The sequence below is a fragment of the Carassius auratus genome, chromosome 50, assembly GCF_003368295.1.
Source record: "Carassius auratus strain Wakin chromosome 50, ASM336829v1, whole genome shotgun sequence".
Classification (NCBI taxonomy): domain Eukaryota; kingdom Metazoa; phylum Chordata; class Actinopteri; order Cypriniformes; family Cyprinidae; genus Carassius; species Carassius auratus.
This window is the reverse complement of record NC_039292.1, coordinates 6,233,837-6,260,593: the sequence shown is the minus strand read 5'-3', so window position 1 is coordinate 6,260,593 and position 26,757 is coordinate 6,233,837. Positions and strand designations below refer to the sequence as shown.

Here is a 26,757-nt window from a genome sequence, read left to right as displayed (position 1 = left end):
CATTGATTAGCATCTGAAATGAGCTTTAGCTACCATACAGAGGAAATGCCATTTGATCTGTTGATGGATTAAATTATATCACAAACATTTTACCTCTGCAATTAAGCTATATTTGATAGCAGTCAGAGAATACTCAAGAGAGCCAATGCTTCGCCTGGAATTTCCTCGTCTCATTTAATTATTATTATTATTATTATTTTAAACTTTTTTATGTTTACATACAGACCTGGCAATTAAAATAGAACTTTATATGTTTCTTATGAGATGTTAATGTGCATTTTTACTTGAGAAACCTTGTTTCAATGCAATCGGATATGGCAACTTTTATTTTATTTTATGCATGCATAGCATGGCAATACTAAAATGTATTTTGGACTTGAACCATGGAAATAGGTATGTAATAATTTTTGTTATTTATATAATAATGTCTTTGTGTGTGTGTGTGTTTTGCATCTTACTAAATGGGCATTGACCAGACTGATAGACAACTGCAATGCTGTTCATGAGTGAGTGCAGTGTTGCCATGGCAACAAACTCCCTTGAGTGTGCTCAGTTCAGTGTCACCCGCTCACTCTGGTGCGCGCACACACACACACACACACACACACACACACAAACATGCACGTACACACATATACACATTAGTAAAGAATAAGCAAAGCCTGAGTTCTAAAGGAAATTAAAAGATGAGATAAATGAACCTGACATAAAAGTGCAAAAGAAAAGCACCTCAGAGCTTGTGCGTATGTCACAGTATGTTTTATTGAGCTTTCCTTGTTGATTCTATGAAAAAATTAAGTAAAACATCTATACCAATCATGTTTCTGGCCTTTAAAGTTGAATCTGTTTCTTTCGTCCTTTACGGCTATCTCTCTCTTCCTGTGGCTGAAGTTGACGCTTTTTCTTTCTTCCTTTATGGCTATCTCTCTCTTCCTGTGGTCCATTAATAATGAACCAATAGAAAAGTAGCACAGCCCCGCTGATGAGTTTGCATTGATCTCTGAAGCTACCGGATACAAAACCAGCACCTCATGCACACTTATCAGCTTTATCTCATACGCATGCACACACACACACAAAGAAACACCAAAACCTGCACCCCCCACAGCCCCACCAAGAATGTCCACACACAAGCAAATTAATTAGTGAGCTGACAAAGGCCAACACTAAAACATGCATATATGCACATATGTGCAACAGTATTCGTATGCATTCTTAAAGACATACATCTTTTAAAAAGAAACATTCTCTTAATCATTTTCTTAAACAAAACATTCTTTTGAAGAGACAGTGTAACCGTATCACTTTAATTGTCTTAGTTGTTCTACTTTAATCAACCTTAAGGAGGTCATTTACATATCTCTAAACTAATCTCCAATTGTAATTCCATAGTTTTAGTCTAATATAGTTTATATATATATACATAGTAATCATTTGACATAGACATGTTCTTGACAGCTTTTGTAAGTCACTTCAATCAAATACATAATCAAAAACCATTATTAGCTTCTACAAAACAAATTCTGTTTATAGGTTTAAACTGGCTGGTAAACAGTCACAGTCGTTGACGTGACTTTTGTCAGTGTCTCTCTCTTTCCTCACGGGGAAAGTTGTGATCAGTATTGATTTTAAAGTGAAGGATTCGTGTTTAAACAGATCTATAGCTGAGGCTTTCTAAACCAAGTGTTAGCTAACAGACTTCCTGTTGGTCTCCGCATTCATTTAGTTTATTGCCTTGATTATCAGGCTTCTGGTCTCTACTAGAGCAATATGGACTCACATAGGAAGGTTATTAAAGGTACATGTAACATTTAAGTGCATACACTTAAAGTAGACACAGAGAACAGGGGCCCAGTTGTTGAAAACCGCAGTTAGAAGTCTCCTGAACACAATGAGAACTGTTTCAACCAGAGAAAATGGATGATATCGGCCATAGGGAGGAAAAATGAGATCTCTGTAATGTTGTGGTTGTTTTGATGTTAACTAAAACTTTAAAAATCATTTTTAGGAATTAAAATAAAATTGAAATAAAATAATTCTTATTCAAATTTCTAACAGTCCCAGAGAGGCTAATATTACTTACTGCACTTTTAAATGAAACAAAAAGAAATAAATGAAATAAAAGTGAACTAATTTCTCCGGAGCTATTAAATAGCATCTTTGGGCAAAAAAAAATTCTGGGGACTGATATCCATCTATTTATCTGTCAGTTTCAGTATAGATGTAAGTGTGAATTTGTGGTTAAGTATATGTGTGTTTTACAAAACTATATAGCAGCTCAGTTCAGAGGCAAAACGACAGCAGGACAAAGTGGAGGACATTGTTGTTGCACCAGATGCACAAGCTTTGTGTGTGTGTGTGTGTGTGTGTTTGCTTGTGTGTGACCTGAAAGCTGCTCAACAGTAGGCAAGCTTAACCTAAAGACACGGTTCCTTAACCCCCCTCGCACATGTGTGGTAATGCGCATGTATACAGCATGCACAGCTGCAAACTACCACACATTCATTTGCTACACTCTTCCTCTTCCTGTTCTCGTGCACTGACGTCTGTCACTCTATGAGTTGGACGGCTCAAATTTTCCCCAGCAGAACCGTGCTCACAGCATGCTGTCAAAATCAGCCCTCTCAGAAAAAAAGATTCTTTTTTCTTCACTTCTAGGCCACTATATGCAGTCGACACAGCAGTCCAGCACAGATTAGGAGGTGGTGATGGATAAAACCCTGGAAATGATTATTCCACAGATTGAGTGTGTGTGCAGATGAGGTGAGTGTGGATGCAAAGGGATTATTTGTACGTGAAGCTTTGTGTTATGAATATCTAGGGAAACTGTTTTACTCTTATCTGGTAAAATACAGTCGTATATCTGCGCTTTAGTAGAATTTTAGAGGACATTGTATGAGAAAGGTCATTGGTATGTGTAAATGTGCAATAGTTGTCCTTAATGATCTACATGAAATGGTATTGACAACCTATTATAATTCTGTAATGTGGTGTATTTCTGAGTGAAACAGTATATTCAGTGAGAAATATGTGGGATGGGACTTGAGTTTATATACTGGGGATTAATTGGATTGTGATAATTTGAATATGATGTTAAATCACAACCTGTGAAATTGTCTTTCTGGTTTTTGTTAATTAGTCTCTTGACATCAGTGTCAACTGTCAAGCCAGTTATAAACCACAACAGTAATAAATAGATTTCCTGGTTGTGTCAAAGACTGACCTGTCCTCATTGATCTGTGGTAAATCTATTGATGATTTAGGTCAGGGTTTCGAATGCTAAAAAAGTTAACCAGTATCTCAACATAAAAGGAGAGCTAAGTCAATGGCTGCTTTTAAAACTAAGTTTTATAGCTCTTTAGATTTTTTAGAATCTCAAAAATAATGACATTGTTATGAGAAAAAAGTCTTGTTTTTAATTGTCAGGTTTGTTGAAGGTGTTTAAATATCCGATAAGTGGAGGGAAAGTTTTAGGGGTACAAAACCCCCTTACTGAAGCGGTAAAATAACAACAGCAACAACAAAAAACATTTAAACTTTTTTTGTATGTTTTTTTTTATGTTAAGCTCAATTTAGTCTGTATTTAATAATATTTATATTACTTATATTTTTATAATTTTGCTATTTAAAATATTCCTATTTTAAATCACATTGAATAAAGGGTCTAAAACAAAGGAACCATAACACCTATGTATCTGAGTTCTTTGTTTAAGAACAAGGCAAGTTTAATTGGTTCTTGTGACAAAGACAGATAATATTTTTCTCTATCATCTTTTTAACTAATCAGTGTAATTGTCTTTCTGTGTGGTTGTAGTCTAATCTTCCTCATCATCTGCTCCATTTGTTTGTAACAGCCTGTTTCTCTCTGAACAACTACAAAATCATCACCACTCTGTCATATTTTACAGTATCACCTGTGCAGTGGTAGCTTTTTAAATGATAATTATCCTAATTTATCCTTTGTTAAAGTCAGAAGGTCATTTGGGATAATAAGCCACATCTGGTAGACCCTCTGTCTAAAAAATCCCACTTTGGTTGCACAGATTTGAATAACAACATTTATGAGGTCACTTGTATTCCATACAAGTTTTTATTTTATTTACTAACAACATGCTATTTTAAATGACATATTTTACCAAACCCAATTCAGAAACACACATCTGTGGCACAAATGTGTCTTTTAGTAGCATACTTACATAGCAGGCTACATTTGGTGACCTAACACTCTGCGTTCTGTGAAAAGCTATTATTTATTGTTCATCATGATTTTCAAAACATTTGAAATTTTACTGGGATCCAATTTGTTAATTGCACATTATCCTCTACTTTCATCTGATTGCCTGTGTATTCTGTTTCCCCCTCCCTTTGCTTGTCTGCAGATTCTGCACTGACAAGGCCACCCCTTTCCGTGGTTGAAATATTCTGGATCCCAGGAGGTTTTTTTTGTCGTCATCACCATGATCAGATTCTGCAGGAGACTCTAGCACTGCAGACCATCACCAAGGAGGGAAGAGGCTGGGCACAGAGCCCTGTATATCCCAAATGCAGTCGGACATAGCGAAGGACCCATGAACCATGTAGTGTGCCTCTGTCTGCCACAGGGGGGAGGGTTAACTTTGTAGTTCTTTTTTTTAACTGTTTTTTTTTTTTTTTTTTTTTGGCTGGGAGTTGGTCTACAAGGTGAGCCAGAAATGGTCTTGCACACCTCTCCCTACCCTAGTGCCTTCCTCAGTTTTCTGAGCCGTCTGTCTTGGGCCTTTGTTTTCCCTTGCTACTGGCTGTTGGACCGGTTGTTGGCCTCCTGTGTAGCAACATCACTAGAGAAGCGTATACGCTCCCAAGATCCCTGTTCTTTTTTGGCACTTGGGGTCCTGATCTCTACACCTCTCTACTTGGTGCTGTTACTGGCATCCTTACCCTTTGCTTTTATTGGCTTCCTCTTGTGGGCCCCACTGCAGACCATCAGGAACCCCTATATCTACTCTCATCAGAAAGCAGACAAGCATGGTGCTGAGCAAGGATCATCGGCTGGAACCAGGGCAGCACTTGCTGAGTGGCGTCCACAAGGTCGCAGCTTTTGTTTTGGCAGTGCCAATGTTTGCTTGCTGCCGGACTCACTCGCGCGCTTCAACAACCTTGCTGACACTCAACGCCGAGCTCGTGAAGTGGGCAAGCGAATCCGTAATGGTGCCAGCAGACCCCAGATAAAGATATACATTGACTCGCCCACTAATACATCCATCAGTGCGGCATCCTTCTGCAGTGTGGCCACCCAGGGCTTCCGCCGCACCTCATCTTTGGACCATCGCCCTGAGCCTGTGGTCACCACTGAAACTGAGACTGAGGCCTTAACTGAATGTCCTGTTCACCCCTCAGGAGGTACAGGCTCGGATTGCCCTGTCCACAGCACTGGGGCCCAGAATTCCTCAGAGTGTCCCCTCCACCCCAATGGAGAAGAGCATGCTCCTGATTGTGCCGTCCACCAGTTTGCAGACCCGCACTCCTCTGTTGATTGTCCAGTACATAGCAACATCATCCAGAACTCAGAAGACTGTCCTCTCCATCCCGCTGGAGTGCAAATTAGCATCACCTCTCCTGATTCTGAGCCGACTGAGGCTGACAAAGGAAACCATCAGACCTGGGATGGGGATATGGGTAGCCTAGAAAGCCGTACAGCCTCCCGGGAATCCCTAGTTCGCTTCCACGCAGCTGATGGAGGCATCTCCCCCAACAACACCCTTTCACAACACCGCACCTCAGTCTTTAAAAGGCCAATTGGGCGCAAACGGCGTCATGGGGATGACGGTTTTGACCATGAGATCTCTGCCTTTTTTCCAGCCAACCTGGACTTCCTTTGTCTACAGGAAGTCTTCGAAAGGCGAGCTGCAGACAGGCTCAGAAGGCAGCTGCACCGCTACTTTCCCTTTGTGCTGAGCGATGTGGGACGCTATGGCTGGAAAGGCTGTTGCTCCCAGTTCAAGTTCTTGAACAGTGGGCTTCTGTTGGCCAGTCGTTACCCTATTCTGGATGCCCATTATGAGTGCTTCCCTAATGGGCGCAGCGAGGATGCTCTGGCTGCTAAAGGAGTTCTTTTCGCCAAGGTGAGCTTGTTATACTCCTTTCTTATGGCTTTATTTAGACTCAGCATGTCAAATTTTAAGCAATTTTTCTTGATTGAAATCCTTACATTTGTTAAATCTAAGATATTGGATTCCTTATGTTTACCTTCTGCTAGTTTATGCTACACCCTTGATGTAAATTGCATTTGATCCAGTGCAGCTTTTAGCATGATTAACTGAACACCCAGACCTCCAATCTAAAGGGATATTTAAGAGTTATTATTTATATTCAACAAGTTCATTCTGATTATCATTGTTTATACCTGCTGTACAACATTTGATGCATGTTCCAGTTCTTGAATTTTCTGTTGCACGTGTCTGGACTTAAAGTTGGACTTCTTGTTTGAGTTTTCACAAACAGTCTGAATAATTTACAACTAGCCCTTTGTAGCCTAGAGGGCCTTTTTGAAAAACTCATCTGTCATGCCTTCAGAAACACAGGCTTCCGCTCTTTGTTTAAGCATGGCTGGACGTACAGACCTATTGCATTATGTATTGTCTTAATGAGGCTGTGCACGTATGCTGAGTAGATATTAATGTTAAAAAAATAGTTTCTCTCTTAAACAATATTGTATTCTCATTTTAGTCTGGATATTGTAAAGAAAGGCTCATTAGTCCTACAGCTTCTGTTGCTAGCGTTCTACATAAGATTCATATAAGAAGTGGTGAATGTGCTAGTAGCTGATGGATTATGAACTAAGGTGGTATTTAATTACAGTTATGAAAGTGTTTCCATAGATCTTTATGTGCTCTGGTACATTTTCTTCTGGTAAATGTTTTGCATTATGTGACATAGGTTTCATTTGAAACTTTACCTAATTTAAGAGCATAGAACATAACAAGCATTGGGTTTCGCCAAATGTGATCAAGAGATTGTTCTGAATTCTTCATGAATGTACAATGAATTGACCAGTTGAATGCTAGTAGCGCCATGCTAGTTTTCAGTTTAAATTACAATAAGTCGTTTTGTTTATGCTAGCTATGGACAGCGTATGAACAAAAAGGAAAGTTGTTGTGCTTTGCACTGTTGTTAAAACATTTTAGTCCTCTGACACGTTACACGTTAATTGCAATAATGTTGCTATTTGCTCACATTAGTAACATGATGTTGCATGCTAAGCACATGTTAACTAGTGTCTATATTTGTGCTTGATATTAGCTTGTGTTTTTGTTTGTGTAGCCCTCATTTAGAGTGAGCACAGGCTTTTAGGGTTGAGATATCATTACTCTCTCAGCAATGTATCCAATTCTGGCCGCATTCCAGACCTGATCTCTTTTTCCCTCCAAAAGGGCAAGAGGCCAGCCGCCATTGTGTGTCAGACAAAGCTGCCAAATACTAACTCTGAATGTATGTGTGCTAGAGAGAGACCAGCCTGTAAAATATTGAGTAATGTACACAGAGAAACAGAAGGTCAGTGCCTTTGCCCTGTACATGTACTTACTAAAAAGATTCTTACTTGAACTGACGTTCAATCTTTTACTGGGGTATAAGTTTAACCAACTGATTCTAGAAGTTATTGATGCTCTTTGGATACTCCTCCAAGGTCTTGGCCTCCTTCTTGCTTATCTGTTGAACCACAGAATATGTCATTCAGTGAATTTTTTTTTAGCCAATGAGATTCAACAATGGGCGGGGCTACCCAAGCTGCTACATTATGTAGCTAGTACACAGTGTAGGACTAGAAATAGTTTGAACTGTTAGTTTAAGACCGTACAGTTGAAAGGCACAGATAATTACGGAAAATAACTGCTGGGAAAATCCCACAAGAGCCTGACAAGTGGAGCAAAACCTAAAATAATTAGTTAGTAGAAATTTCACACTTCAGTTCTTTGGCAAAGAAAAAAAAAGTTTAATTAACACACTCAGATGGAATGGGGATGTGGAAGGTCAGTGTCTCCCTTTCTGTCTTGTTCTTTTCTCACACTACCTGTCATGTTATTCACCAATCACCATAAGGACACCTTTCTGTACTGGAGAAGCTACTTTAAACAAAAGTCGTTTGTGGCTTTAAAAATTACAATTTCAAAGTAGTTACATTGCAGTTACAATGCCGTTAGCTTCACTACCAGCTACAAAGTAGATTACCAGGGTCAGTATCTTTTAAAAATAGTTATCAGATGATCATTGTTTTTACAAACAGAGCAGTGTTTATCTTGTACAAAACAAAGAAATTCAATTAAACTATTAAATTAAACTGATTCATTTACACAAAATGCATAATTCTGAAAAGTCGAAAAACAGTGGAAAATGCAAACAGCAGAACTACTCTCCCACTACTGAAAGCAAAGGTTAGTAATATTGCAACACTGCTTTTCATCCCTGGGCCATTATGGGTAATAAAAGTTCAGCTACTGATAAATAAACATTCAAAGCTTCATCAAATAATTTGTGGTGGAGGAAGAGGTGTAAAATGAACAGGTGAGGGAGGGAGGGATGTGTGTGGAGAGGAAATATTAATTAAAAATGCTTCCCGTAGGACTGAGCGGTCCTTTAATTAAGGCCTTTTAGCATGTATGTTCAGGTCTCTTATTATTATTTAAGAACTCTCCATATAAGGAGGGATAATTTTTATCAAATAAATTCTGCCTTGGTGAGCATCTTCTTTCAAAAACTAAAAAGAGCCTATCTTGTTGGTCAGACATTGCTTTTATTACTTTCATTGCTCCCCAAAAAAAACGAATAGTTCATGTGTCAGCATTCAAAATGCAGAACTAACTTATTCACCCAGATCATTCGTAATAAAATAAATCATAGCAGAGGTTTTTAAAGGTCAAAGTGTTAAAGGTACAGTAGCAAATGCAGCTTGTTTAAAGGTCAGATGACCATTCATGAAAAAAAACCGAGATGTGAATCTGCATTAATATTGCATAAATCCATTCTTATGTAAGTTGTCACATTCAATTCAATAGGACAATTATATACAAATGGATTTATGAGAGGCATACTCATAAATTTGTTCTGCTTGTGGATCATGAAAGAGGAAAACGGTTGCATAAAACTACTATTTTTAATGCAAGAAAATGTTACTGTAATTACGCATAGTCTTTAGTAGGGAAATTAAAATACTGCAAAATTGCAAAATGTCCCTCTAAATCTTGGAGATTGTATAGTAATCAGTGTTGTCTTTCAGCGGTAAAAGACACTTTGCTCCTGCTGTGGTCAGCTCTATTTGCAAAGCTTTGTTAGTGTAAAGTACTAGCCATCTTCAGTTAAAGTGATGTCTTTGCTGTGTGTGTTATCAGCTCAGCATTCAAGCTGCCAGTAGGAGTGGATGAGAAGAACCGGAGTAAGTTTATTAGACAGCCAAGCCTCTCTCTCTGTGTGTGTGTGTGTGTGTGTGTGTGTGTGTGTGTGTGTTTGTGTGTGTGTGTTTGTGTGTGTGTGTGATGGACTGACTGAGCCAGCTGACTGTTTCTCCTTTGGGCAAATAATTGTTTAACCTTTTAAGAGATCTCACAAGCAGCACATTCCAATTAGCACACTGCTCATTAACACTTATTTGCATGTGTGCACACATAATCATACATCGCATGCACTTTATCTCAGATAAAACACTGTCCAAGGTCAGACAAAACCCTTGCACTTAATACAGCAGTCAACACCTATCAATGAAACTTTATATTTTTCTATACACATTTCAATACCACAGCAAAACTAATATGATATCTAACATATTATTTTATATAAATTATTGAAATATATTTTTTTTTATTATAGAAACGATTAAACCATGAGCTCTGAAAAACAGTTAGCTGTCATCTAATTGTTGGTACTTGGCGTTACTGATACTGTAGAAATATATAAACATTTCCACCCATCTGAGTTTCTTCCTCTAGTTTGTCAGTACAAACACAGTACAAACACACACACTCAGCCAAGCATGGATAAATGTTTGAAATATTCATACACAAGGACACAGAAAGAGAAAGAGAGGCTGTAAAGCTGTGAAACAGAGAAAGTCAATGAAGCCAAGTGAGGAAAAAGCTAGTGATGAAATGAAAGAGTAGCCCTGTTTGATCCAATGCACTGAGCTCATGGTACAGAACACATGGAGAGACTCTCATTAGTGTAATTCAATCTACAAATCTCCTCTGGAAAAACAATGAAAATGTATTATCGCATGCTGCTGAAATGTAGAACTTGCATTTTGTGGAAGACTTCAGTATTTTGAAGGAGGTTGAGAAACTATGTCCAGCCGTACTGTAGCTCTCAGCACTTTGAATGTCCTTGCTGGGAATGAGCCAAAGTAAGTCATTTGATTTACACTGAATGAGCCGTCTGGATGAAAAGAGGACAGAGAGATGCCAGTGCTGGAACTAACATGATACACAAAGACTGCAGCAAAAACATATTTTTCAGTCAAATCTTTACTTTCTTTGATCATTTTATGATGTGTGGGCATGTTTTTCTGACATATCAGGACACAACTCTGTATAATGACATGGGTATGACAGGTATTACAAGGAGAGGGTTACTTATGAGGACATAACCCATGTCCCCATTTTTCAAAACGCTTATAAATCATACAGAATGAGATTTTTTTTGAGAAATAAAAATTGCACAGTTTCCTGTGAGGGTTAGGGTTAGGTTTAGGGTTGGTGTAGGGCCATAGAATATACAGTTTGTACAGTATAAAAATGATGTCTCCACTTTTCACTAAAACAAATGTGTGTGTGTGTGTGTGAGAGAAAGCAAAAAAAAAAAAAAAAAACACTAGTGCTGATGTTGCAGCATTTTAGGCATGATAAATTAGCTCTCCACTTACTAATCAGTTTGTCTTTTTGAAATATTCAGTCCATCTGCTCACTATGGGCCGATATAATGCATGAGCCAGAAAAGAAAAACATCAAGAAATGGGGGAATTTGGTGTGGCTGGATAAAATGATCATATGAGCAGGTGTTTTGAAGTGTGCATGCTCCGACTATTACCTTTTAACACGGTCCCCAGACAAGCCACAGACAGATGAAAGGAATCTGGAGTGTTGTGACAGAAGAAGCTGACAGAGGAAAAAGTGCAACAGCGCTCAGGGGTGTTGACGGCACTTCATAACCTGATTTTGCATTTCTGGAACACATTTGATGTGGCAAAGATCTCACTCTTCAATCTCTTTTGTCCTCCTGCTCTATTCTCTCAGGTGCAGGTGGGAAGCTCTGCTCAGGATCAGCGGGTAGTTGGATACATCACTTGTACTCATCTGCACGCTATTGAAGGTAGGTATCACATATAAACATACAAATAGAGCAGACAGTTGGATATCTCATATCTAGTCATACCTGAAACCAGGATATCAAAGAGACATAAAGGATTAAATGTCCAAAAATAAAAGTTCTGTGTTGATTTTGAAATTATTATTATTTTTTTTTTACATATAAATTAGAGGTCAGTGTGTGTTTGCATATTTTGCTCTTACTGTGATAAAATCATCAAAGCTTCCCTCAGATGCAAGCTGCAATACACTATTACACACAAAACAATTAATATATATTATACATGGTGTTGTAAGCTCACTGTATATTACATGAATACACACATCCTGTGAGAGCTCTAAATTAATGCACAGATGTTTGAATTTACACTCTGCATGAGAAATATGTAAGACCGCACTGTTGAATTTTTAATAACTTTCTAGGCTTATTTTACTGTGTTTATATAAGCTGTTTGATCAGTTACATCAAGGAGCTGTAAAGACCAGTTACATTCACAGTCTGGAAGAATCAAGTTCGTGTTGGAGACTCAAGGTCTACAGAAGAGATTTTACAAAGCAAAAACAAACACTCGCTCTCAGTCTCTGAACGTGTCTCTGAATGTGCGCGATCTCGCAGTCTGAAGCGTCTGTCATAGGAAATCAACATGTGCTGTTGTGAATAATTAAGCGAGGCATCTTCTCATAGGACAGACTCACAGTCTCATCAATAATTATTCAGTTGCAAGTCACAACTAAATACGGGAGACGAAAATGGTGCAGTGGTTGCAGTTTTCTCTTACAGAGACACCTCTGTTAAGATCTCAGAAAATGTAGTTTAGTGTTTCATGATCCTTGAAGGTTGTTTTATGGGTATCTCTACTAAAAAAAAAAATGAGACTCTTAATTGTGAAGCAGGACTACAGCTGCGTTATTGAGCATTTATTTTTTTTATTTATTGAGGGATTCCCCTTCCGTCTTATTGTAATTGTTAATTATCACATGAATTGCAATTATGCATTTAGCAGACATTTAGCAGACAGCAGCAAGTTACTGTGCAGACCTTTGAATACTATTTATTGCCATTTTTACATAAGAAGAAGAAACATATCAGATCATTTATCAAAATAATTAATCTTTTATATAATTAAATCTTTCATAGTAGTAGAATAAATAATATTCATTATTATTATTATTGTTTCTTCTTGTTGATGATCTGGTTGTTGTTGTACACTAACAAATGAAACTAAATTAAGCTTATAAACAAACCTTAATCTAATAATAATTTTTTTTTTTATTTTTATAAATGTCATATTATAAATATATGTTTCAATAAACAAACCTTAATTATTATCTGTAGTAATTTTTTTATATGAAAAAGTAGTGTAATTATAAAGCTATTTTTCTAGTCAGGACCACAAGGTTGCGTGGGTTTTTCAGGTTTTATCCCCCAGTGGTGTTGCAGTAGTCTGACTGGCGCGGTGATGCTGAGTGATCCTGACAGGTTTGTCCCGATCCTACTGCTCGTTTTCCGTACATCTGAGTAGATTTCCACACAGAGCGGGGAAACAGTTGTGTGGATGCGAGTGTTTGTGTGCAACCTGTGAAAACCCACTCTTCTGTGCTTGTGTCTTGTATCTTGTGTCATGCACGCACACACGAATCACCACTCTACATGCGGGGCCTGTGACATCACTGCATGTTGACCCTTGTTTTCTGCTCTGATTAATCAACGCGTCCCACTCGCCCACAGGGTCCCGGTTCCCATGACGACGGGCTCTCGCCGATCCTGGCGTCAGCCCTATTTAAAGCTTGTGGCCTCTAGCGCTCATTTTTTAAGAAGACACTCCTGCTATTCCAGGATCCACCTACGCCCCTGTGTGTCTGCCACCCATTCTAAATTTAGAGCAGGGGCTATTTCAGGAGGATAAATGAAACGAGGGAATAAGGCAAGAAACAGAAAGAAGGCAAGAGAAACCTGATTATGTTGGAGATGATGCTGGACAGGGACTTTCAGGGACAAGTGTGGTTCAGTTAATAGAGGAGGCAGCTTTGTCTCTGGATATTGTCAATTGCTTTTTCCCCCTGTCACATTGTGTGTGTGTGTGTGTGTGTGTGTGTGTGTGTGTGTGTGTGTGTGTGTGTGTGTGTGTGTGTGTGACTTTGACAGTGCAGAGGCAGATTGAAGTTATTTTCCTGTGGGGTCGTTCATTTGCCTTGGACTTGTGGTTTCTTATGCAGTGTAGAGATTTCACCTAGAAGGAAAAACCAGCTCAGTTTTTGCTATTTTATGGCTAATAGAATTCTAAATTGATTCTTTTAAGTATCGCCTTTTCTCAGATTTCTAATTTTCAGGTCTAGAAAAGGTAGGGAATTTTCCAGTTATAGATATATAGTCTAATGCAGGATTTCTGCTGGTTTTATGAAGACAAATTGAAGACTTTATAAACAGTGTTGTGGGTAACGCGTTACAAAGTAACGCGTTAGAGTACTCTAATTACTTTTTTCCTGAAATGTGTAACTTAACGCGTTAGTTTCGTGCGTAAGTAATCAGTAACTTCGTTATTTTTTTAAAAAAGTAATCCGTTATTTTAAGGAAAGGAAAATCCCGACTGCAGCCTGCTTTTTGTCAGACAGTAGGCCTAGGTGTGCCACCTGCGGATGTATCAGCGGAGCCGAAGCTCTGTAATCGTAAAGTCAATGGCTGTGATACGTCTGTGCCCTGCGCCTGACCCTGTGTGTGTGTGGGGTTTTTTTTTTTTTTCGAACTCCCGGCAAGATAGCAGAGAGGACAGCGTTTGGTTTATGGAAGTACGCACATTATTTCCAATTTGTCAACGAAAAAGAAAAGAACATAACGGTAAAATGCACACTCTGCTTTGGTAAAAAGCTTCTGTCGACCGCCAAAAATTCTACCTCAAATTTAACGCTACGTTTTAATCACTACTTTGAAGAGTAAATGTAAGAGGACTGTGTTAAAGCGAATTTAGGCTTTTGACTGTGAGTGACACTTTAATAATAATTAGTTCGGCTATTAAGCGATTTGTCATTTGCCTGTGTGGCAGTGAAGGATTTAATTCGGTTTGTTATCATTTTTGTCTGACAGGCAGCTGTTAATTTCTGTTAGATCATTGGCTGGCTGGTTGTTCATCATTTCTAAATGGATTTAAATCTGCAAGCCTGTTTAAGGTTGTGTTTACAAGTAAGCATACTTGTACTTTGATAACTGCATTATTTAAAGTTAAAGAAAAATCAGGAGTTATCTTGTGGTGCTCATAATATACAGTAGCCTAGGCTACCCGGGCTGGGTAACGTTAGGTGCGAATTTTGATTAATAATATGTTCTGTGATAATAAATAAATAAAACGCCATGTGGAATAGCCGATTGCTGACTGTCTTTCCTGTTATTGTTATCCTGCTGTGTTAATTTAGTCGGATGACTGACGTTATTCATTGTCGGGAGTCACGACTTCTAGGTGCATTTAAAGGGGCCGGGGGCTGTGTCTGTCATGTGTGAGCCGCTGCGAACTGCTTTTAATTTTTGGTAACGCATGAGTACTCTAACGCGTTACTTTTATGAATAGGTAACGCTGTATCATAACTGATTACTTTTAATTGATGGTAACGTTGTAACCTAACTAACTACTTTCCAAAGTAACTATACCCAACACTGTTTATAAATATCTTTAAAGATATTTTTTAATAAATTTTAAGGAATAGAATGGAACCCAGTACATCAATATTGTCACTACATGTAAATTTCTTATCAATGATTCAAAGTTTGAAAATACATCTTCCAATTAGTAAAATTCCAATTTAATGAAAATTTTTTTCCCTGACGAAAACGAGACGATGACAAGACAATAATAATGTCATTAAACACTAACTGAGAGTAAATGAACATACAATATCTTTGATGAAAAAAGACGAGACTAAAATGTAGTTAAAAGAACTTTACCAAAATCGTTTTATTTTTGTTGAAAAACTGGAGCCACATAATTTCAGACTGCTGTACAAGACTCTATTATGTGAGTGTTCATGTTTGCCAGATATCAAGACCTCAAATCCCCCCAATTAGAGTTTTTCTGTTAAACGAATACATACTCTGTCAGATTTTTGGCTTTATGCAATCTGGCAAACATTCACACGACCTCTCTCAGCGTAGGCGCCATGATCTGAAAACATCGAAATATAGTGGTGTACAAGGAAGCTGGAGTTCAGCGATCTCCATTTGAGGTATTCTGCTTAAATGAAAGTGTCATTCAGCAGGCCTGTGTTCTGTCATGGATCTCGACTGTATTGTTTGCAATAGTGGTTATGGATTGTAATGTCAATTATGTATCCTCTGTGAAGCAAGTCTTTTTTTGACAGTAAATTTTTACAAAAGATTTCTATTTCAAATAAATACTTTTTATGAACTTTGTATTCATTAAAGAATCTCAAAAAAACTTTAATAATAATATCTCACAATATTAATGTATTTTTTATGTTTTATTTTTTCAAATAAATGCAGTCTTGGGGAGCATAAAAGACTTTTGCAATATATTTTGCAATATATCAAATAAATGACTGCAGAATTCCAAGATCAATCAGAAACAATTAATCAAGTAAACAGCAATTGTTTTGCAGTTCAATTTGGTAACACTAGTGAAGCAGAAATTATACAAGACCTTTAAGAGATTTTTTCTTTTACCACCAGCAACACATACAGACTTCTAACTTAATTAAATGTATGAGGGATACAGTTGAAATGCTGTTCTTTTCCTCTTCTCTCTCTCTCTCTCTCTCTTTCTCTCTCTTCTACACCTGCCCCTGCCAGCTCCACTAAAGCAGAGGGGAGATGTTACAGATGATCTCCTCGTTTCCTTTTCTTCACTGCTCTTTCGCACCCTTCCTGTCTCTGTTTTCCCACCCTGGCCTCATTAAATCGCTACATCTGCCATAACCACCTCAGATCGAGTCGTAAAAATGTAATAAACTGGAGGCGCCTTAGTGCGATGCTATTTCATAACATTTCACCGAAATCGAAAGATTTGTTTTGCACAATGCGCTCAATATGGACTTTATTGAATAAAACCCTCCATAAAATGAAATTCCAGGGTTTTCTAACATTTCAGATCTTAGGTATTGTTTGTGTAAATCTGTATTCCTCTCTCAGGTGATTCATCGGTGCGCTGCGAGCAGTTGGATATGCTGCTGGAGTGGGGTGCAGAGTTCAAGAGGGCCACCTCGGGACCCATGGACGGGGAGAAGGTTCTGGAAGATCAGGTGGCCTTCGACGTCGTCCTAGGAGATCTTAACTTTGACAACTGCTCTTCAGGTGCAAACATTATCTCACAAACAGCTGGAAATTGTATTCTAAAACAATAAACATCTAAATTGATTATACATTTATGTACTAATAATAAGCATATATAACAGCTGTGTTAAACATATGTTAGCATCTTTAAACCCATTCCATGACATTTCCCCCACAAAATTATCTTGTCTTAAAATGTGACTAACAACAATTCCAATTTTACTTGGTCCATTTCTTTTATAAAATCACGGCAAAATCATTGATACTAATGAAAAAAAAAATTATTATAAATATTGTTGTTGTTATTATTGTTATTGCTATTATTATTGTTAGTATTTTAAATAAAAATGTTGTGGGGGGGGGGTGCCAGAAACTGTATTAATATTTATAATTAATTGTATTAATATTTAATTAATATATTATTATTATTATTATTATTATTATTATTATTATTATTATTAATAATAATAATAATAATAATAATAATAATAAATAATAATAATAATAATAATAATAATAATAATAATAATAATAATAATAAATATTAATTGCATTTAATGATTACAATTTTTAATTACTTTTAATAATAACAAGAGTTTAATCTTTCACAATTATTATTATTATTATTTAATGTATATTTTATAGCCTGAACTATCATTCTATAATACTGCTAATATTAATCAGCTTGTTGTGTATGACCAGAAGGAGGCAATGTAACCTTTTCTGAACGACTCTTTCTCACATGGTTTCTGTTATTCAGAGGACAAGCTGGAACAGCAGCATGCCCTCTTCACTCATTATAAAGACCCCTGTCGTCTTGGTCCTGGAGAAGACAAACCGTGGGCTTTGGGTGAGTTTAGTAAAAGAAGTTCTACAGACAATGCCATTAAAGCTGGGGTGTTGTGGGTTAGTGGATAGAGATCTGTACTTGTGGTTTACCAATGTGGGTTTTTCAAGAACTGATGCAAATATCTAGAAAGCAGGTGCAAATCTTACAGAGGGTTCTGATAATAGATGTAATAATGCAAAGATACATATCCATTTAATGTATAACATCCATTTTATAGATGGGTAGTTGAGACACAAATGGTTAATGTGCATGTAATATCAACATCAAGGTTTTAATGTTTAATGGAAGGTATGTGTAATACAAAATTGTGTATATAAATGCAATTATAAGCATATTCATTTCATCTGAACCTTTTCCAGACACATACAAAAATAGTCTCTTATAACCTTTTTTTCTTAAAGTTTCTCTGCAATTGTAAAGTTGCTTCCATGTCAGAGCTAAATTAGATGTCTCACAGCAGTGCTCTCCATGGCCACACACAGATGGTGTACGGTGCACTAGATGAGCTGGCAGGAGACCACAGGAGAGAAGTTCTTGCCCAGCCCCACATCTGAAATAGATCTAACAGAGTGAAGGCCTTTAATGACACTTCTGATTTCAGTGGGCACCAGATGTGGGTGTGTTTCACTTCTCTTTCATAGCACACCCTGTTTTTTCTTCTCTTCTGAGGTTCATGGCCTCGTGAGGGTATGACAATTGAAACTCTGTATAGAGGAATGACAAATATTTAGTTAATAACCTCTAGTACTCAACCTTATTTAGTCCATGACGCATCTTTTTTGATTCCAGAATTCTTGGATCCCACACTACTCAAGTCAGATTTCAACTATAACATAATGTTCTTTTTATGACTTTGGTTAAAATATTAATAATATTATTAAATAAATATCTTACTTTATATTTTACTATTTGAAACATAGATCTGTTGCTTTAAATTTTATGCGTTTATATATATATACACACACAGTGGTGTAAAACGTGTTTTTTCATGTTTGTCACACTTGAATGTTTCAGATAAAAAAAAAATAGTCAAAGAAAACAACATGCCGTTTTAAATGAAGGTTTTTATTATTAAGGGAAAACTAAATCCAAAACTACATGGCCCTGTGTGAAGAAGTGTTTGCCCCCTAACCCTAATAACTGGTTGGGTCACCCTTAGCAGCAAAAACTGGATAGGTGGACTTGCTGGGGCGTTTGGATCATTGTCCTGCAGCAGAACCCAAGTTCGCTTCAGTTTGAGATCACAAACAGATGGCTGGACATGTTCCTTCAGGTTTTTTTGCTAAACAGCAGAATTCATGGTTCCATTTATCATAGCAAGTCTTCCAGGTCCTGAAGCAGCAAAACAGTCCCAGACCATCACACTACCACCACCATATTTTACTGTTGGTATGATGTTCTTTTTCTGAAATGCCGTGTTACTTTTACACCAGACATAATGGGGGACACACCTTCCAAAATTTTCGATCTACAGCATATTTTCCCAAAAGTCTTTGGATCATCATCTTGTTTTCTGGCAAAACTGAGACGAGCCTTTATGCTCTTTTTGCTCAGCAGCGGTTTTCGTCTTGGAACCCTGCCATGCAAATCGTTTCTTTCTTATGGAGTCTTGAACACTGACCTTAACTGGGGCAAGTGAGGCCTGCAGTTCTTTGGATGTTGTTGTGGGGTCTTTTGTGACCTCTTGGATGAGTCTTCGCTGTGCTTTTTGGGTAATTTTGGTTGGCTGGTCACTCCTGGGAAGGTTCTACACTGTTCCATGTCTTTGCCATTTGTGAATAATAGCTCTCACTGTTGTTCACTAGAGTCCCAAAATTTTTAGAAATGGCTTTACAACCTTTTCTAGACTGAAAGATCTCAATTACTTTCTTTCTCATTGGTTTCTGAATTTCTTTAGATCTCGGCATGATGGCCAGTTTTTGAGGATCTTTTGGTCTTTACTTTGTCAGGCTGGTCCTATTTAAGAGATTTCTTGATTACGAACAGTTGTGGCAGTAATCAGGCCTGGGTGTGGTTAGAGAAATTGAACAAAGGGTGTGATAAACCACAGTTTACCACAGTGTATGTACTAAGGAATAACTGATGACAGGCCATTGAATTATTAGAAAAATAATGCACACCTGAGGTGGTGAGTCGTTACACCACGTGTGTGCATTATTTTTTTAATAATTCAACTGTTGAATTCAACTGTCAATTATTCCTTACACACACACACACACACACACACACACGTATACTGTCTATTAAACACTTCAAGACATCAATCAGATGATATAGTTAAAGGGATTCGTCCGGTTTTTGTACTTAAATCGTTATTGTGAGTAGGATTATAGCTTCAGCAAATCATCAAGTGCCTGCTTTGCTAGTTCCAAAATGTAATTTTGAAGCTGGTAATGGAAGCTTGAGCCGTTGATGGCATTCTAATGCAGTTATTTAGGAAGTTATTAGAAAGAGAGCAAAAGAGACAGAGACACACACACAGAGAGAGAGAGAGAGAGAGACAGCTTGTGTGAATTAGGCTAATATAATATGCTTATATGCTTTGCTTATATGTTTGTTTGTTTTTTCTAAATCTATTTTACCTTTTTTATACTATCACTTTACTGCTTAAAAAACTGGATGTGTTAGATTACAATAAAAGAACAAAGTACATTTGCAAAACAAGGATTTATCTGAGTTTCTCAACATGAAAAACTTCTGTTATGTCTGAATACACCTGTAGATATAGTCTTACAAACATTTATCATTCTGATTTTTTGTAGGTAGGAACTAATTCATATTTGGCTGTTTAGATGTTTGACATTTTGCGATTTTTAAAAAAAAAAATTATTAGAAATGTAGGCCATTTTTTCATTTCAATAGGCCTCACGAATCTGGTATACTCCCATGATTAATTTTCAAAACGTTTAAAGAAATTTTAGGAGACCCACTGAAATCCTTAAATAAAGAACAGTTGTCACAAAGAGCACCTTGATGGAAAGTACTGTAACTTTCTGGCTATGCTAGAATCAGTAAAGTATTAAGAGCCAAAAACAGAATACAGAAAAGGGATTGGTGGAGATGGACAAATAGAAACATGTATTTATATATATCAGAAGCAGAGTCGTGACTCATACAGATTTCCCTTGAGCTCATTTTAGTGCTGGTGTTACGCTCAGCGGTCCCAGTGGGTTTTGTCCCTCTAGTTGCTCTCAAGAGACCTTGATTGCTTTGAGATGTCAAATATCTGCTCCTTGAATGATTTAATGATCTTTTAAGTGAACATACTCTCAGGGTATAAACAAGTTAAAAATCCATATCTCCAGTTCATATATAAACTCTATGTGTGTGTTTGCATGTGTATATTATACAGGTACATATCTGGACACAAGTGGTCTGTATGATGAGGAAGTCAGCTCACCAGAGAGCCTACAAAAGTAAGCTGAACACAAGTACAAATATAGATATCTATAGATTATGCATTCAAAAACATTCACAACACTCTGTTATATTTTATTTTTCTGACAGAGTTATGGAGAATGAAGAGGGGAGAAAAGAGTACTTGGTGTTCCCTGCCAGCAAGAACCATTGTCCCAGCCAGAAGGGGCGCAAAATCCCCCTAAAAGGTAACGGCAGGAGAATCGATTACATCCTTTATAAAGAGGACTGCCTGCAGCAAGACTGGAAAGTGGTGAGTTCTGATTAAAAAACATACTTCCCTTTTCAAGTTCATTATGCAAATAATGACTAAATCCTAACTGTGACTAAAACTCACAAGTGAATGCAAAAACATGGGGCTGCACATGGGAGGTCAATAAACAAAATCACCTCCTGTTGAGTTTATAGACTTTACAACAGAACATATTGCACTGGGTAGCATATCCCAAAATGCAGTGCAGGTTGGTTTGATTTACATTTCTAGTGTGAAAAAAATAATAACAGCCATGATTTGGGTCTGTATATGCACTATATTGTGCAGAAATAGTAAGTGTTACTTCATTGGTGCAAGTGGCATGCACATAAGGTTGGGCCTTGACGCTAAAGTGCCCTTTCAGTCAACAATTTCCACCGAAGGGAAATTATACAGTTCATAACTATACAGTATTCTTGTCATAGTAACCTATTATGTTTACTTATGCTTACTTAAATCGGTAACACTTTATAATAACTGCACACTATTAATCATTAATTAAGCATTAGTAAACAGATTATTCATAATTTATAAAGCATTAATAGACAGTAATAAGCAGTTTATAAATACAGATATAAATGCTTTATTCTTGATTTAAAAGCATCTATAATGTGTTTAATAATTGTATTTCCATACTTTATTCATGATCAATTTATCATTTCTCAATGAAGTATAGCATTATTTACAAACCAGTTATTTAGGAGTTGCCAGTGATTCATAAGATCACAAGAAATGTAGTAAATTCAGGTAGTTATAAAGCATTTAGTAGTGGTCAGTTAACTATTTAAGTGAGCTCATCTAAAGTGAGTCTAGTTATGCCTTTTAAAGCATTTATAAAGGATATTTAAAGGCTCAGTTATCTTCTAAACAAAAAAACGGAAACAAACACCACACAGTGATACAGAACATAGAAATATTAACAGCCTTTAAATCTCATTTGTAAAAGCTTTACAAGGCATAAATAGTCCTCACTTTAGATGAGCTCACAAAAATAGTTAACTAACGACTACATGTTTTATAACTACCTGAATTAACCCTGAATTACAGTAGAAATACATGTATATAAACCATTTATTAACACTATAAGTAACTATTACTATATGTCTGAATAAAAAGATGTATGAATGCACATTTAACCCTCTGGGGACGGATTAGGCGGTACCGCCCAAAATGGCATACTTTTACAAATGTGTAGTTATCTCAAAAACTATTAATGCTAGAGAGATGCGGGTTTTTTTGCCGTCTTCCTCAGATTCCGCTGAAAACAGCGGTGTCCAGTTTGTATATAAACACTTCCCTTATTGCGCAATACCACTGCGTAAACAGGCCAATGAAAACGATTGTGCTAGGCAGATTCAACACGCAACAGCCAATGGAAAAATTGCCGCTGGGAGGAGTCTTTTTCTAACCCAATCAGAGGAAGGTTATGTCTTCTAGCGATTCAGAGGACTCTGTAGCTCTGCTGTAGCCTTGTAAAAGCTGGCTGGACTTAAGTAAAAGACATGTAATCAATAAGCGTTCAGAGAATCAGCATCAGGGTGGAGAAAGCAGAAAGCGATCGGAGTATTAGCGAGCACAAAGAGCTAAATTCGAGCGATCAGAGAATCAGCATCACGTGGAGATAGCAGAAAGTGATCGGAGTGTTGGCGAGCACAAAGAGATAAATTCGAGAGAGATACAGCATTATTACAGAATTGTTTTATCAAAATGGCAAGCAGTAAAAGATTTACGGCAGAACAAGCTCTGGAACAATTACTGGAAAGGCCTGGAGAGGCGTTTCTTTGCTCACTGGCATGCCTAGGACTGTTTTTTTTAAAAGTTAATTATTTAATTGTTCTTTACACATTTGATTAAACAATAACACATTTCTGTCAAGCAAAAAGTTTGAAAAAATATATTTTCTTTGTTCAAAAACTGTTCTATATTGTGTGTTTTTCAGTAATAAATGACAAAAATCTAATTTTCGTTTTTGAAATTCTCTAGTTTATTGTAAAATTTTTCACTCATACTTCCTTTATATAAACATATTGCATGCATGCTTATGGTAGCTTAGGGTCTTCTGAATCCATAGATACCAAACACAGGGTGTTTCATCTCCTTTACATATGATTTATAAGCCCAAATATAAAAATAGAGAAAACAGACCAAAAAGGGCTTAGTCCCAAAAATAAAAAGAACGCCTAGGACTGTTTGTAAATAAAGTTAATTATTTAATTGATCTTTACACATTTGATTGAACATTAACCCATTTATGTCAAGCAAAGAGTTTGAAAAATATATTTTTGGGTCAAAAACTTTTAACTATTGTTGTGTGAGGTAGGATTTTCAGTAATAACTGACAAAAATCTCATTTTCGTCTTTGAAATTCTCTAGTTTATTGTACAATTTTTCAGTCATACTTCCTTTATAGACATATTGCATGCATGCTTATGGTAGCTTAGGGTCTTCTGAATCCATTGATACCAAATACATGGTGGTCCATCCTTATTACATATGGTTTATAAGCCGAAATGTAAAAATAGAGAAAACGGACCAAAAAGGGCTTAGTCCCCTAAGGGTTAAATAGTTTATTAATCATTTACTTACAATTTCTAAGTAATCTTATGAACCATTGACAACTCCTTAATAACTGGTGTGTAAATAATGCTATATTTAATTTAGAAATGATAAATTAATCATTAATAAAGTATGAAAAAACAATTATTAAATACATTATAGATATGCTTTTAAATATAAATCAGGTATAAATCATTTATATCTGTATTTATAAACTGCTTATAAATGTCTATTAATGCTTTATAAATGATGAATTAAATGTTTCCTAATGCTTAACTAATGATTAATAGCATGCAGTTATTATAAAGTGTTACCCTTAAATCTTTGGTGCCATCCCATGGAGCAGTGTTCGAATAGCATAAGGATTAAAGAAAAAGATTATATGTCACATCTGTTCAAATTCAAATAGCCACAGAGGTATTCATTTCTATATAATATATTTTTGCTGTCATTTTAAAAGTCATTAAAGACTTGATTTATCACCCCTTAAAGGATATAGAGGAGTTCAGCTTCATCACTCAACTTGCTGGATTGACTGACCACCTCTCGGTGGCTGCAAGATTGGTTGTGTCAACTGGAGAAGAGGAGACTTAGGACCGTCCATAATTTAAAAAAATCAATGCCAAGGAGAGAGAAGGGGAGAGGCAAAGAGAGAGTGGGAGAACTGAGTGAAAGGAAAAGCAGCAAGAGGATGCATTTGTCAAGCTTCCCGACAGATGAGGGCAGGGTGATTGAGTAAGTCATAAAAAACGATGGATGACAGAGAAGTGAGAACACAGACAAGAGAGGGGGGTAAAGGAATAGAGAAACTACCAATCAGCTGAAAGCAGCTTGAAGGTTGAAGATTTTGTGGACGTTGGTTCTCCATCCACCCCTTGACTCTCAGTGTTTACATCTGATCTGAAGAACAAAATTAAAGATTTACTCACCTTTGCACGTCTGAAGCTTCTCTGGGGCACTTCATGGGGCGGAGGCCATTTTCTGGTGCCATGACCCGGATATTTAAATGAAGGCTATACATTGTAAGAAGAAAGAATGCGTACATTGACTGTACCGGTCATCCTGTCACACAGTATGGAAAAGGACATATACAGCTGTGTGTTTAAAGTTAATCCACCGCAAGATCTATCCCTCAGCGTTCTTCAAAAGACCTCAGCAAGTGTCTTTCTTTTCTAACGTCTTTCTAAGGTTTCTATGGCCTCGTGCCATCTTTTTAGGGAGTTTATAGACTGATATGCAATACTGATCAAGGTTGCATTGTATGGCCTCGCGTAACACTAAGATAAACAACATGTTTCTTCGTCTGCTGGGATGCATTAATCAAGTCCTGAAGTATGGCAGTGGCGCCATCACTGCAAACCATGGAAAAACTGAGCAATTGGTGGGAATTTAACCCCCAACTGTTGCTAAATGCATGTTTGCCAGTGCACTGCCATGTCTGTCATGGCCTGCATGCTTGACATGAACCCCGAGACTCAATTAACACAGACTATTTTTCACACTCAAGCCCCATCCCCTAACACTTTTCCTTCTTTCAGTATTGCTGTGGCTCCATCACAGGAGAATGGTGTCATACAAGGCATCGCAGTGTTCACCGTTTACATATTTGAGCCAAGATTGTCATCCCTTGCAAATGTTTACACACTTATCAGGCAACGGTACCCCAAGACCTACCCCAGGTAGACCCACTGAAGCTCGCTCTTCATGTGTTAACACGATTACTTTTATACTCTCTAAAATTCTCTTGTTAAGTTGTTGTTATTGTTATTATTATAATTATTCTTATGAATACTATGGTTCGTAGAATTGACATTATGTGCTTTTTACAAATGACTACATTCCCCATGATTCATTTATCTGCTTTTTTGCTGTGTTAGAGGTTTACAATGTAATGTTTTGACTGACAGACTAATTGGCCAATTAGTATCCCTATAAACAACTTTAGAATAACCATATCAAATGCTGTATTCCATTCAGTTGTGCAAGAGAATGCTACTAAAACACAAGAACTAAAAGGTGTTCGGTTGTGTTAATGTTCTTTTTTTTATGCGCCTTCTCCATAGTTGTGAAAATACATACTAAAATACAAAAATAATAAAGGAACGCATGTCTTCATCATTGGGTTGAAAGGGTCTGAGCATGGAGAGTAACTCTAAAGTGTTGGTTCTTTTTAGTATATCAGCAATGTATATGAGTGATGCTTTTGAGTCAAATCTGTTTTAGATTAATCAAAAATATACAGCGCAAGTACTGAAGTCCGATTTCTGATGATTGACTCTTTTGACAGTGCGACCAGGGAAATCCTGAATGAACAACCATTTTTGAGTAAATAATTTTTTGCTGAATCAAACACATGCAGATAATTGCAACTAACTGTGGGATTTATAAAAGCATAGTTATGATGATTATTTATATGGCAATGTAGAGTTAAAAATACATGCTACATGAGTTTTGTCAGTATTTTATAAATGTTAATGAATAATAAATTGTAAATGGTATGAAATAATATTTTTAAATGATTACAAAAAAAAATATTTTTATTTAATAGAAAAAGACAAAAAACAACTGTGAAAGTCATTAAAAAGTATATGTAAAGACTTTTTTTTTTGTTAAACAATTATTTTTATTGTAAACCTACAAATTATTTTAATTGTTTAATTAATAAAAACAGAGCTGTGGTTGGAAGCCAGTGAAAGAAGCATCTAATATGAAACTTAGGATGGAATGCAGCATTGATCATTATGCACTTTCCTGACATTAATTTTAATCTTGCGTATCATTCTCCAATCAGGTCAGTGTGCCATAATAATTAACCGTATCCAGATCCTCCAGTACTAATGCTTATAAGGGAGCATGGGGTATGATTCAGATTATCTGTTATTAGAAGAACCTGTGTTAATTTAATCTGAAGTTAAACTCTTCCTATTGTATCTAAAATTATGTCATTTTTCAAGGTCAGTGTTGAAGGGTCGGACAGGGAGAGCTGTAGTAGAAATGCATGCAGTGAAAAAAAAAATGAAGCTTCAAAATTTCTCACTCTCTTCGCTGTCCAATAAGATCTTACTGTTCTCTATATATT

At 36.8% G+C, this 26,757-nt stretch overlaps 1 protein-coding gene across 3 annotated transcripts in view; it reads left to right on the top strand.

Moving 5' to 3' along the window:
• The window catches only part of LOC113066787 (sphingomyelin phosphodiesterase 3-like), a 37,694-nt gene extending 11,495 nt beyond the window's left edge, over positions 1 to 26,199 (top strand). Inside the window, exons 2-9 of one of the 3 annotated variants that reach the window (XM_026238808.1) lie at positions 2,659 to 2,763; positions 4,380 to 6,101; positions 11,256 to 11,331; positions 16,462 to 16,623; positions 17,363 to 17,452; positions 20,805 to 20,868; positions 20,960 to 21,122; positions 24,171 to 26,199. In XM_026238808.1, coding sequence (XP_026094593.1) covers positions 4,692 to 6,101; positions 11,256 to 11,331; positions 16,462 to 16,623; positions 17,363 to 17,452; positions 20,805 to 20,868; positions 20,960 to 21,122; positions 24,171 to 24,272 — 2,067 coding nt within the window. In that variant the 5' untranslated portion in view covers positions 2,659 to 2,763; positions 4,380 to 4,691 and the 3' untranslated portion in view covers positions 24,273 to 26,199. Of the gene's footprint in view, positions 1 to 2,328; positions 2,764 to 4,379; positions 6,102 to 11,255; positions 11,332 to 16,461; positions 16,624 to 17,362; positions 17,453 to 20,804; positions 20,869 to 20,959; positions 21,123 to 24,170 lie in introns of those variants that run through there. The other 2 variants (XM_026238809.1, XM_026238807.1) reach the window with 2 other exon arrangements.
• Positions 26,200 to 26,757: the final 558 nt, after the last annotated feature.